At 34.5% G+C, this 13,630-nt stretch overlaps 1 protein-coding gene across 7 annotated transcripts in view; it reads left to right on the plus strand.

The window, feature by feature from the left end:
• LOC138710655 (hrp65 protein-like) overlaps positions 1-13,630 on the plus strand; it is a 124,311-nt gene that overhangs the window by 31,388 nt on the left and 79,293 nt on the right. For all 7 annotated transcript variants that reach the window (XR_011335285.1, XR_011335286.1, XM_069841698.1 and 4 more), the window contains 5 exons: positions 7,151-7,369; positions 9,418-9,588; positions 9,768-9,898; positions 13,199-13,307; positions 13,432-13,618. Coding sequence is in view for 5 of the 7 variants with exons in the window: in XM_069841698.1 (XP_069697799.1) it covers positions 7,151-7,369; positions 9,418-9,588; positions 9,768-9,898; positions 13,199-13,307; positions 13,432-13,618 (817 nt within the window). In the remaining 2 variants the exon portion in view is untranslated. The remainder of the gene's footprint in view (positions 1-7,150; positions 7,370-9,417; positions 9,589-9,767; positions 9,899-13,198; positions 13,308-13,431; positions 13,619-13,630) is intronic.

The raw sequence follows: 13,630 nt of genomic DNA on the forward strand, positions 1-13,630 counted from the left end.
GTTTAAATTAAATAATGTTTATACCCGAGCTCTTATCCCGTGTGTTTCACAAACACACAAACAAAGCCGGGAATGAAATCATCTTCAGCAACAATAAACATTCCTAATTATGTGTTGGAAAATCTCTCCTCCTTGTCCATGTTAATTTATTCTCATATAATAACACTGATATGCTACCAAACAAGTTCTCAGAACTTGAGACGATACTATTACAAAAATGCATCACGGATACATAACACAGCCTATAGAAACACGAAGCAACCAAGAATTCTTAAAAAGATAACATATTTCTTAGTGATATAATTGATTTAGTTTTAAAATATTTAAAAGTTCTTGTAAAAAATTATTTAAGTAAAAAAAAACTCCAAGATTTATGTGTTTATAATAGATTTCCTGAAAATATGTATTTACATAAATTTTTTTGTGAAAATATGTTTTTATGTGAAATAAAGTTTGGGTTTTAAACTTGAAACTTGACATTCGGAATTTTTAACTTTGTTAATTGTGTTTTATCACACGCAAGAAAATTATTTAATTACATAGGAATACGCTCCTTACTGATTACAGACCATGTTACGCTAAAGATAATTCCTCGAAGTGCAAAATTAATTTGTACATGTAATAATTTTCAGTAAATATTTCCCACGGAAAATTGATTCTTTTATTTAATTTTACTTTTGGTAATAATTAAATTTGCAAATTTTGGTAGAAAAGTGAATGCATTATTACCGAATTGTGGAACGATTTTTGGGATCAGATATTGTTGTCAGGTTTCGTATCAGTGATGCTGAGGAGGAAGACATCTTGATGTTCATCACCGAAGCTTGATCTCAATTTTGATTCTGTTTGAATTTTAATTTTTGGAAATGTTTATTTATAAAGTTAAACACCTGCGTATGAGGACAGGCTTGGTTCTTCAAGACTGGATACTTTTCATCTACTATAATAGAATTTTATTAGATATTGAGGCTCATAAACTCCTTTCACTGCATCACCACACTGCAAATTTAGCAATTATAATTTTAATTTCTCTGTGAACTCTGCAGATAAGTGGAGGCAAAAGCAAAAAAATTTCGTCAATTTTTGCAACATCTAAAAATATTTTAATACATTTTTCTTAACAACCTCAGTGAGAGAAGAAAATACTCATCCTCTCGCCAGCACGCAAATATTTACTCTCGGTATTATATCTTCGGGTGTTTGGGGAAGGGAGGAAATTCCTCTTATATGAGTCATTCCTCGTTATGAGTGACTAAGTGGCCGAGATCCGACTTAGTCCTCATAACGAGTGCACTTCCGCACATGTATGGACATTGTGCCACTGTTATACATCTATGACACAGTGCATGAGGGTAGGCCACTAGAGGGAATCCGAGAGGTGGAACTTAATTGAGAGGATTCAATCCGACATCGGTATGGTAATCCGGTGTGACTTAGTGGCTAGAGCATCAGCATGTAGAGCTGAAAATCCAGATTCAAATCCTGGTGCCAGAGAGAATATTTCTCTGTTCCATGCATTCGTCATATGATGCAGAATTTTCTGCACGGAAATATCACACATACTTCGGTACATCGTAATAATATTTAATACATATTAGCATGCACACAATTATATTTTTATTTCGTATTGAGTACTGGCCTCTGTTACAGAAATTGTTCAGAATTGTGTCCATCTGCATTCACACATTTCCGACATTTTTTTACAGCATCAAAAACCACTGACAAATCAGAAGTGGCACAAAATAATGCTACGAGATTAACTACTGGTGCAGTTAAATCTACCCCAATTACAGCAATGCAAATAATAACCAAGAACTATTCCATAAGAGGAGATACATAAAAGATCATTGTTGCAATATGAAGGAATAAGGTTATCACATGGCACATACTGGACAAGCTACTAATTCGGATGCAAAAAATTGAAAACGCAAAATTGGTTTCTACGGGCAATCAGAAACTAAGAGATATATTTAATTTTAATTTAAAACCAGAAAAGTTCCTATTACCTAAATCACCATTACAATATAATATAAATTATAATACAAATTTAATTAAGGATTTGAAGAGAGAAGAATCATCTACACTTGAATTAAAACAAGTTGCTCTTGGAACCATAAACACATTCTACCCAGACACAGATTGGTTACACATTCATACAGACTGCTACAAATATCAAAATGATGAACCAACTGGGGCTGGAATATATTCTAAATTATTCAGTTTTTATTTGTCTACAGGGAGTCACACTCACTTTGGAGAAATTGCAGCAATCAACAGGGCAATAGCTTAAGTTATTTATCAACAGTAATCTCGCTAGAAGTTTTGATTTATCTAGAGAAAATCAAAACTCGAGTGGGATTTAATTGACTATTACACGATTAGAAGAAAGTATATAAAGATTAGAAGTAACAAAGTACTCCAATACAATAAAATATTAATTGGTTTATGAAAATACAACTGTCTTCAAATGTATCAACTATCGAACCTGACGATGTCATATCCAGGCCTTGTACACTGGTTTCTGACAAATAAGTATTATTATTATTATTATTATTATTATTATTGTACCATCTCAACATTACGCTAGATGGCAGTAGTGTTTTATGATTATGTTTTCTTGTTACCGGTATCAGTTGTGCCAACTATGGAATCATCATTGAACTCTGTGGACTGTTACTAGTCAAGAAGACATTGTTGATTCAGTTTCATTTTTATTAAAATGCAACATTCCACTTCAATTATCCGAATCCCAATAATCAACGTCACTTGACAGATGATTTTCAATAAATCTTAATATTAAACAATCTCTGATACGTGACTATCCATAATATCATATAGCAGAAGCTATAACATAACCTAACTAATATACACAAGTGTTGGAAAAGTTTTAATTAACGACGATGACATAAAAAATAAACATGAATAATTTTAAAAGGAATAATTATTGAATGTACAATTTTCAAATTTGAATGTGGTTGGTGGTTCAATTGATATTATATTGGACGTGTGCGTAATAGAAGTGAACTCGTTGATTTAGGCCTACATGGTGTATTCAACTTATTCAGGATTTCCGAATGAATAATTTTAAAAGGAATAATTATTGAATGTACAATTTTCAAATTTGAATGTGGTTGGTGGTTCAATTGATGTTATATTGGACGTGTGCGTAATAGAAGTGGAACTCGTTGATTTAGGCCTACATGGTGTATTCAACTTATTCAGGATTTCCGAATGGTGCTCTTCATTTATTTGTAAATCGGATTTCAGAAGATGCATAGGTATGATCAGTGATTTTTATTAATTCTTGTTCTTGAATGCCAATGCGAGTCATATTTGAAACTGCTGTGCATTGACTGGAGTGATTTGTAATTTTATATATATTTTTTTTGACGTCCAGCCCAGCGCAGTTTCAAATGTTGGCAAACAAAGAAACAAATGCTAGGGACGCGATAAAATTAAACAAATGCTAGGGACGCGATAAAATTGTGCGATAAGCAGCCATGATTGGTTGAAATACGTCCTTTCGTACCGTTTTATTGGTCAAAAATAGTATGACATAGTAAGAGTGTAATAGTCAAATTAATATGTTCAAAATTGCTTTTGTATTTAGCGACTCAATTCATGCAATTCAAGCCATAGCTTCAATCAATATTCCTACAAATTCCAAAATCGCATAAATTCAATCATCCATACACATACTGGCAAAACAAAATAAAAACCAATATCTCATATGGGTCCCTGCCCATTCTGGTATTATGGGCAGTAAGATTGCAGATTGTTTGGCAAAGAAGGGAACTAAATATACAAGTACCCTTGAAAAGATACCTTATCACAGTGCCAAATTATTCATACAAACACAATTTCAACAATAGCAGTAATGATAGTTAAATAAGTCTTGCATTTTTTAACTTCCTGTCTACGGATATGTAAGCATTGAGTCACTACACTGCACTTACGTGAAATAAAAATGTGTGCTTCATAAATATTAGGTCATGAAACAATTTATTCTAATTTTGTTGATTTCAACTGAACTATTAAATGCTGTTCGAAAAACCAACTCTCTTCTTTATACATAGTTGATTTTGGTTATAGACTTGTGTTTTGTAGATGGCTTGTGTTTGTGCAGCTGATTAAAGATTTTGATTAATGTTTATTATATTGGTGATTGAGACATCGATGATAATGGCATGTAAATTTCCAATGTGGTATTTTCCTTCATGACTGAGGGAAACCACAATTAGTCGGCCGCAGGGTTTGAACCCGGGACCTCCCGAATGCGAGATCAAGTCTACTGTCTCGGCCAACTCGCTTGGTCAGAAAGTTATAGAATCATTGAAGGGACTAGAGAAATTGCAATAAGTTAGTTTGTCTATAAAAGATAATTTCATTAAATAAAATTGAAGAGGTAGCATCCAAAGTGTCCTAAATCCTTTTCTTAAGGTTTTTAACTTGCTTTATTACGTTTTAATTCATCCTTTTCAATCCTATTTATAACAAAGTTTATTTAACAAGAATCTTGAAGTCTTGACGCAGTTGTCTGCGTGTTTTTTCAAACGGCTCCAAGGGCGTCAAATTTATTTTATAGTTTTTGTAATTTTTGTCATAACTTGTAATTTAGACTTAGGCCAGTTTGGAATACACCTCTTTAATAATTCAAAGAAGAAATACATTCACAATATTACATATTTGGTATACTTACATTTATTTACAAATGGCTTTTAAGGAACGCGCAGGTTCATTGCTGCCCTCACATAAATTCACCATCAGTCCCTATCCTGTGCAAGATTATATTTGGTATACTACTATAATTTAATTTGTAATTTTATATAGGCCTATAGTACAACTTTTTTCTAAAATACTGTATACATTCTTGTTTTTTTATTATTTCGAAAAATAAAAATACCGGTACTGTACTGGATTGTAGAAATTTGTGAAATACGAAGTAAAGTACTGTAATGTACAGTAATTAAAATGCATTTAGTGCTCACGACTAAGAACTTGGGTTCAAGAAATCAGCAGTTTTTTCTTATTTAATTTTGCAAAATACTGAATTTGTAAATCACTCCCAGTTCTTCCTTGACCAAACAAACCTCATGGCACACGTCAGCTTCCTTTTTACCATTCCATATTTTTTATAACATTAAATTCATCTTCCACACTTAAACTTTTCTTTGCGCATTGTTGAATTATATATGTAACATCTGTTTGAACACTGAATATCTCCATTACATTACGGTACAAAACTTAGTCTGCTATTGTTTGTAAATGGTTTTTGGTATGACAGAAGAAAGAGTTTGACTTACCCCTCAATCCATCCTATTTTTTTCTTAGAATTCGAGTTCTTGGCTTCTGTTACAGTAAATGAAAACTGTATTGGTCACACTAATGATTACCAGCTACTCAGTTCCTCTCAAGGTCTGTCTCTTTAATGTAGGTCATAGAACAATCCCTCTTTCCTTGGAATTCCAGTGCTTGGTCCATAAAGTGCTTTTATCACATTAAATGATAGCTTTATTGGTTAACAGTGATTTTGGCTACCTGTGAATTTCTCTCATAGTCTCTTAATGTAAGCAGAACAGGAATTTACAATCACCAATGATAATCGGCTACCTGAGAATTTCTCTCATCGACAGTCTTATGTAAGCAGAATGTACTTTTTTTTTAATTTAGCCTACACCATTGCTAAATGTCGCTAAATGAGGTGTTTATTAAAAATGTGTTATAATAAAATAATAAATCACACTTGTTTAAACAGACATAAAAATGTGTTTCACTTCATGATGGCAGCTCCATTGTCCTTATTGCTGTGAGGTGTTTGTTGTTTTTTCAGAATCGGTTGAGATAAGTCGGGATGTCTAAGAATGTAGTATAATCATGAGGTGAAAATGTCTACTTTCATCTGTCTTATCATACTACAGTACTAAGAAAGAGTATTTATCTTGTGTGTAAACAGGATTTTAATTACACTTTGATTGTATCAAGCTCTCTTTGCTCACATTTATGCTGCATTCCTACTCCCACCAAAAAGTGATATCTTACTCAAAGTATGTTTTGTATTTGTACATATTAAAATCAGCATTAGAGGAGAATTAGCAATACTATGAACCTCCTTCAGATAGTAGTTCCACAACAGTGGACATATATTATGTAATTTGTAGTACATAAATGTTTTTGTAATACGTTTGATAATACAATTTCTGGTTTAATCCACGATAAAATATTTTAGAAATAATCTACTGTGATCATGTGACATTAATTACAATGTGTAGATACTTCATATGCTACAAAGATTTATAAATTTCTAGTATTGGTAGTAGAATTCTGCTGAACTGAACCAATTGGAACTGTGACTTGTTTCATTTGGAAAATTTTCTGATGATATTCAATCACTAGTGAAACATAACACAACATACACAAAACAATGTCAGTTAAACTGTGGGCTTAGCGGGAAGTCTGATTTTTATGCAGATTCAGAGAAAATTGAGTTTGTAAAATAAAGCACAAGTGATGAATTGGTATTTGTAATGGACTGACTACTCTCTTGGTAGTCAAAATACACTGAAAATTGTAAGCTATTTTAAATCTTAACAATTCTCTCTATCTGTAACTCTCTCTCATGGTTACAGTAATTTCGTTTCTTAAAGATTTTGGATTTTGCAAAAAATGTTTTTCTTCACTTATAAGTTTAGAAATTTGAAGATTCCCCCCCTTCCCTCCCCATTTCTGAATTCTGGTTTTACTAGTAAGAAGGAAACATTAATATGGAACTTGCATACTGTACAGTATGCATAGTATACACATGAAAAATATTAGTTTTTTTATTAAATTAGTGTCTTGTTGCAAACTGTTGAACATGTGTGCTATAGGTAGACAATGTACTACATACTAGCTACCTAATAGCTAACTCTAGGTTAACTGGAGAATTGTGTTTTCTATAGCCCTGTTATGTAACTGTCATTGTGCAGTGTGAGCAATGATTAGAACTTTTTAATTTCAGCTTTGCCACAAATATTCACTCATTTCGCCAGTTTCCATTTTTTTTTAAGTAAAATAATAGTTGTGTATATGATTTGTTACCTTGTGGTGTTGCTAAACTTCTCTAACTAGTGGAATTACTGATAGATAATGATAATTTTATTTTTATTTACAGGATCGTTTGAATGAAAGGTTGGCAGGTTTGTCAGCTCCTACTCATGACCTTCCACCACAAGACATTCGTGAAAAGAAGTTCACAGGACGTTGCCGCTTGTACATTGGCAATCTGACTAATGATGTAACAGATGAAGAAATAAAGCAGCTCTTCCAACCTTATGGCGAAACAGCAGAACTTTTTGTCAATAAGGAAAAGAACTTCGCTTTCATTAGATTGGTGAGTTGTTAATGTGGCATAGTAACATTATGTACACTCTTGAGAGCAAGCTGTGAGGAAAATCTTGGGAATTACCGTCTGAAGTTGGTGATTAAAATTTGCGGCTGAAAATATCTGAGCTTGTGATTGACAGTGAACTATGCATGTGTTGCTTCATTAACGTAATCTTGTTAACATGATATGACCGTGCCTACCAAAACTTTATGACTGCCTTGTGACGTGATATATTTTTGAGAACAAATTAATTGTAACAATTTTCACAATGATCACTTTAATACAAAAATTATACTTATTTAATGTTCCTGAAGTTTTCATTAAGGTCATTGATATTTTAGCTAATATTTTACACTTCTAATTAAAACATGTCACTGAAGTAAACAAAATGAAAATCACGTGCTAGACAGAATGTATTTTTCTTTATTTCACAAGCTGAACATGTAAACTTTAATAGTCAGTATGTCCACCCTTATGTTTTAAGCACATTTTAACACATTTCCTCATACATTGGACCAATTTCTGACATTTCATTTTTTTGCACTTTGTATTGGTAGAATCTTCAAATTCCCTCATTATTGCTGGAAGGGATGTTTTTCAGTTCTTCGTTCATCACTTGAGCGATGACCCAGTCCTCATGTAAGGAAGTTACCCTGGTGGGATGACCACTGCGTGGTTTATCAATCACTTCACCTTGCTCTTGAAATTGTTTAATTATGTCAATCATACAAGTTTCAAAGCTACAATAATTTCTCTGTGAGATTTTACGACATCTGTGCATACCAGTTATCTGCCATTTCAAAGCCTCTTTCTCTTGTCATTTAGCTTTGTATTGAAAGCAACCTACTCCTTACACAGTGTTAAGGAAACTGGTTACAAGTCAAAATATTTTGCTCTTAAAAGTACGTTTTGTACAGACTGTAAAATGAGACTTTACTGAAGCAAAAGCACTGGATAGAGATCACTTGAAGAGGTCTTGGTTGCAAATATGTTGCCTGTTTCGACTTTCTCGTTTCCAGGTATACCACAATGACTAGGTATCCATTGAAATGTTATTTCCCTTTGGAGTTCTTTTAGTTTAACACAACTGAATAGACTACAGTGGGCTTTATGTTGTCAGCAAACAGCTGGATACATTAAGAAGATTGATTGATTGATTGATTGATTAAAAGTACGTTTTACATGCTGTCTCTTAAGTGAAACATCTGGTGAACGTAACTGAATTGCTTTGGAAGATATTAGTATCTGAAGACCTCACTTTTAGCTCAATTTTGTTGTATTTTGCAAAGGTATAAAAAAAATTGTAAAATGAGCAAATTTTTGGGGTTGTTTTTCCTTGTGCCAAAACATTCATTCCTTCACCTTCTACAATACGGGAAAATCAGTACTGATATAACACAATTCTTTTAGTGTCCACAGATGCGTCTGTAATTGAAATTGATGCATTTTTTAATTAACCCGTTTTTATTTAAAATACCATACCTTCACAAACTACATGTCTTATCCCAATACTGTTTATATAAATAGATGTCTAAGATGCTGTTATTTAAATAAAATTTCAGGAAACATTTGTAACAAAAACATAAGACCAGGAATCTGTTACATGAAATAGCTAGTGGTCTTAAACTTTTGGTAGGCACTGTATTGTTTTAGAATTCACATTTAGTCTGACTTCTTCTAAAATAAGTTGTTGCGTGATGAAGAGCTGCTATGATATATAAGGATTGGCAGTAATGATTCAGGTTAATAATTCTTGGAATGGACCAAGTGGTCTTGAGCAAATATCATTGTGTTGGATATAATGAAAATTACAAGTGAGAACCCTGTCTTGGGAAAATGGGTAGGAGTTTTCGGTTTTCATTCCATATGTTTATCAATGCCGTTAATGTATTTTGTAATTCAGATATATTACAGATGTATAATTTTAATGTTGGTTCCTTAGAAATCAGCTTTCAGCTCTTCTCATGCACCAGTAGATAGTCCATATTAATGTAGAATAGTTTTGGGTGAAATCTTTTCTGTGCATCTCTCTTAGAAAGCTTTATTATTTTCAGGATTACAGAGCTAATGCAGAAAAAGCCAAGAGGGAATTGGATGGGCAAATGCGAAAAGGCAGAGCACTGAAGGTTCGTTTTGCTCCCCACAGTGCTGCAGTGAAGGTGAAGAACTTGACTCCATGGGTCAGCAATGAACTTCTGGAGAAGGCTTTCTCTGTATTTGGTGAAGTACGTTAGCAACCATTTTTACATTGTCTATAATGTAATGTAAAATGCATCTGTAATTCCCATGTAATAGCATTAATATAATATTGAGGCCTGTTATTGCCCAGTTATAGAGCAGGTCAGAATGGTGGCCTTTGAACTAAAGAATTACATTTTACATTTAATTTTCATTCTTATTTCAGATTGAGCGAGCTGTTATAATTGTGGATGAACGTGGAAAATCCATGGGAGAGGGCATTATCGAGTTTGCTAGGAAACCAGGAGCACAGATGGCTTTGAGGAGGTGTAATGAGGGATGCTTCTTCCTGACTGCGTAAGTCCATATTGTTGAATGTCTAAATATTTAGGTGTTTTGTATGGTTTCGTTCTTGAATGTAACATTTTAGGAAATGAGCAGTCAGGCTCATTTAGTTGACAGCTTCTCAAAAAGAACACCAGGTTACATAATAGATTCTCTTAAAGGTCTGTATTTCATACAGCCACTGGGCAGATAATTTCTGAACATTGTTTTCGTCTTCACTTCTCATTGTTACCCTTGCTTCAACAAAATCACTTTATGCTGTTATTCCGAAGTAGCCACTACAGTTATAGTTGAGCACAATGGTTGTAGTGTACATGCTCTACCAATTTAATGTATTTTTCGATGGATTATTGATTTGTACCATTGTTAATTCAACTCTTGGTTACTTTCATCAATGTTAAGTGATGTTGAGCATAGGATTGCCGCTGTTCATATCTGACATGTGTTGCATATTATATAGGCCTACATGGGTCATTCAATAATTAGCGGCAACAATGTTTGTATGTGACGCTATCAATGGTAAATGATGCAAGCTGATAATGTTGAGAAAGAAGAGCATCTGATATGTGTTACCTGTGAGTTTAAAGACGCTCTCATTTATAAGACATTAATTTGTAGTGAGTTTAATTGAAGGGTTCAGAACCGTAGTCGGCCAAGCGCCATTTACTAAAACTGCAGAAAACAGGGGATAAAATGAAGTTATTTCCATAATTCAATGGAAACATATAGCAAGTAATATCAGTCAATCTTCTTAATGTATCCAGCTGTTTGCTGACAACATAAAGTCCACTATAGTCCACTGTAGATTGCAAGTAATATAATGTAGACACATTAAAGCTGAATGATATATCAATCTTCATTAAACTATGGTATTCACTTAACTTTAATCCTTGATTTCTCCGTTTTTAATAAATGGTGCTTGGCCCACTATGGCTCTGAATCCTTCAATTTGTAGACTGTTATCTGTAGTGCTCTCATGTGTTTAGCAAATAGGAACAAAGATGCTTCATTAAAATTCAGACTGTAAGATACAAGAATGCTCAATAATGCCATACAGCATTACTGGAAGCTTGTGGTAGAGAGACTTCACCATATTGTACTGTGGCTAGGTGGGTGCATGCATTTCGCAGTGGGAGGGAAGATGTTCATCAAAAACTTTCACCTGGCAGATCGTAATCGCCAAGTGAATGCTGTAAGAACGTTGCTGGAAGAACATCGTTGTTGGTTATGATTTTGATGGAATCCTTTTCACTCATTCAGTTCCTGTTGGAAATCGTGTGAATTGTGCAATAATACAGTTACTTTCTGGAATACCATTTACAACCAGTGGTACAGTGACCATGTAGTATCCTGAATTCTCATCCCTATTGTGCTACATGATGGTGTTTGCTGCAGTTAATTTACTTCGCCGATGGAACTGGGAAGTTCTGGAGCATCCTCCATACTGTCCAGATACGAGTCTGTGTGATTTTGACCATTTTTTCCGAAAATGGAATTACCACTTGGAGGAGTTCACTTTAGAACCAGACAGGCAATTGTAGCAGCTATAGAGCAATCTGTTTGAAGATTAGTACAAGATGCTGTGGATAGCATCAGTCGTCTCCCTGAGGTGTGGAGGCGGGTTCTTCATGTTGGAGATTACTTCTGAGCACTGCAACATTGTGACTTCCAAAAATATTTTCTTTGTTGTTAATTCTAATGTTGCCGCTAATTATTGAATGACCCATGTATGTTAACGAATAATACACTGCTCGAAAAAGTTTTGCACTACAATTTTTTTTATAACTGCTATAGATAAGCGATTATTTTAAAATATAAATACAAGGTGTTATCTCGAAACAAATGAGTATCTGTTATTCAATAGTTTCAATATTGCACACATTATTGGGCACTTGAACAACAGGGTTCATTAATGGACACAGTTGTTTCCTCATTGAAAACGTGATTTTAATCAGATTTTGAGTTTAGCAATATGTAGATTAGTACAAGAGTCTGTTCTGACCCTTGGCAGACAGAAGATAGTCTTCCTTTGTCAGCAAAACTTCAGTATTAGGGGAATCGGTCGCAAGATCAGAAGTCATAGTGATGTTAGGACATAGAACTGCTATCGTATGACACAAAATGTTGAAGACTTGCCTTGAAGTGTTCACCCATGAGGACCACCAGCTGAAGACTGCTACCTGCAAATAACAGCTTGTAGAAATCGAGAAGACAATGCAAACATGTGGAAGTCTCATATCAGTAGATTTACTGGCATGTAAAAGAACTCCTGTGGAACTAAGTTCTGGCGATGCAGATATAACCTCGACAGTTGTGAGCTTCGTTAAATAAAAGATAATAGTAACAATGAACAATGAAACACAGCTACGCCATGTCTTACTGTGGACAACTGGAAGGACTGACAACCCGAACAGTTAGAAACTGTCTTCATATGTAAAACTTACACTCCAGGAGACCTTTGCAAGCAGCAGTGGTGACTTCTCTGCACCACAGCACCAGAAACAGATAGGCTGGGGAATGCTTGTGTTGGAATCTGGTACAGTGGCGTGAATTTTCTTCAGCAATGAATGCAGAATTTGTCTGATGCCTTATACTCATCAGAGAAGAGTGTGAAGAGAGCCGGTTAGAGCCACATTTCTTGGGTAGTCTGTTCCATGCTTACTGTGGATCAGTGATGTTTTGGGTTGGTATTCTGTATGGACGCTTAGATGCTGCTTATCGCCATCCAGGGCAATTTGACGTTGTGCAGTATCAGGATAGGATCCTCCAGTCCATTGCTGAACCATACAGGCAAGAATTTTGAGACAATTTTGTTTTTCAAGATATTGTGTGCACACTGCTCTCGCCTTGTAAATACCTTCCTTCGAGAGCAGGAATCAAGTGGATGGAATGACCTACGATGTCTCCAGACATGAATAACATGCTTGGGACCAACTGAAGAGGGCATTTCGACGACATAGGAATTCATCCCAAACCCTGAATGACCTTCTGGACAGCATGCCATGAAGGGTCCGGGCATGTTGTAATGCATGGGATAGAGTAACAGGAAACTGAAACTAGCCAGGAGTAGATATTTTAATTTCAGAGTTTTACAGACAGATACACTTTACCGAATAATGCCTTGTGTTTATCAATGTTTTGTTTTACCTTAATAATAAATCTTTATTTCAGTTTCACAAGGTTTTTTTTCCATCTCTTGATCCCCCTTGGATCATAAGCTTCACTGTGATTTAAAAAATCGAGGTTGTGCAAAACTTCTTTAGCAGTGTAGTAAATAATGTGATCTAAAGCTAAAAAATTCTCTTCCCTTAGTTCACTGCGACCAGTGGTCTTGGAACCATTTGAGCAGCTTGATGATGTTGATGGTTATGCTGAAAAGAACTTGCCTAAGAAGAATCCAGAGTATTACAAGGCACGCGAGGTAATTATATTTTATTGTATCAAAATGAGCTTGCGTATTCTTCAGTTATTTTAATGATGATCTCAATTAAAAGATTATAGGATACTTCATAATTCTAATTGCAAGCACATAATTTTACTTTCAGATTGGTCCACGTTTTGCATCACCAGGAAGTTTTGAATATGAGTATGGAACACGCTGGAAGCAACTTCATGAATTATATAAGCAAAAGGAAGAGGCATTGGCTCGTGAAATGAAGATGGAAGAAGAGAAATTGGAAGCTCAGATGGAATATGCACGCTATGAACATGAAACAGAGATTCTTCGTGAACGTAAGTCAGAAT

The sequence above is a fragment of the Periplaneta americana genome, chromosome 12, assembly GCF_040183065.1.
Source record: "Periplaneta americana isolate PAMFEO1 chromosome 12, P.americana_PAMFEO1_priV1, whole genome shotgun sequence".
Classification (NCBI taxonomy): domain Eukaryota; kingdom Metazoa; phylum Arthropoda; class Insecta; order Blattodea; family Blattidae; genus Periplaneta; species Periplaneta americana.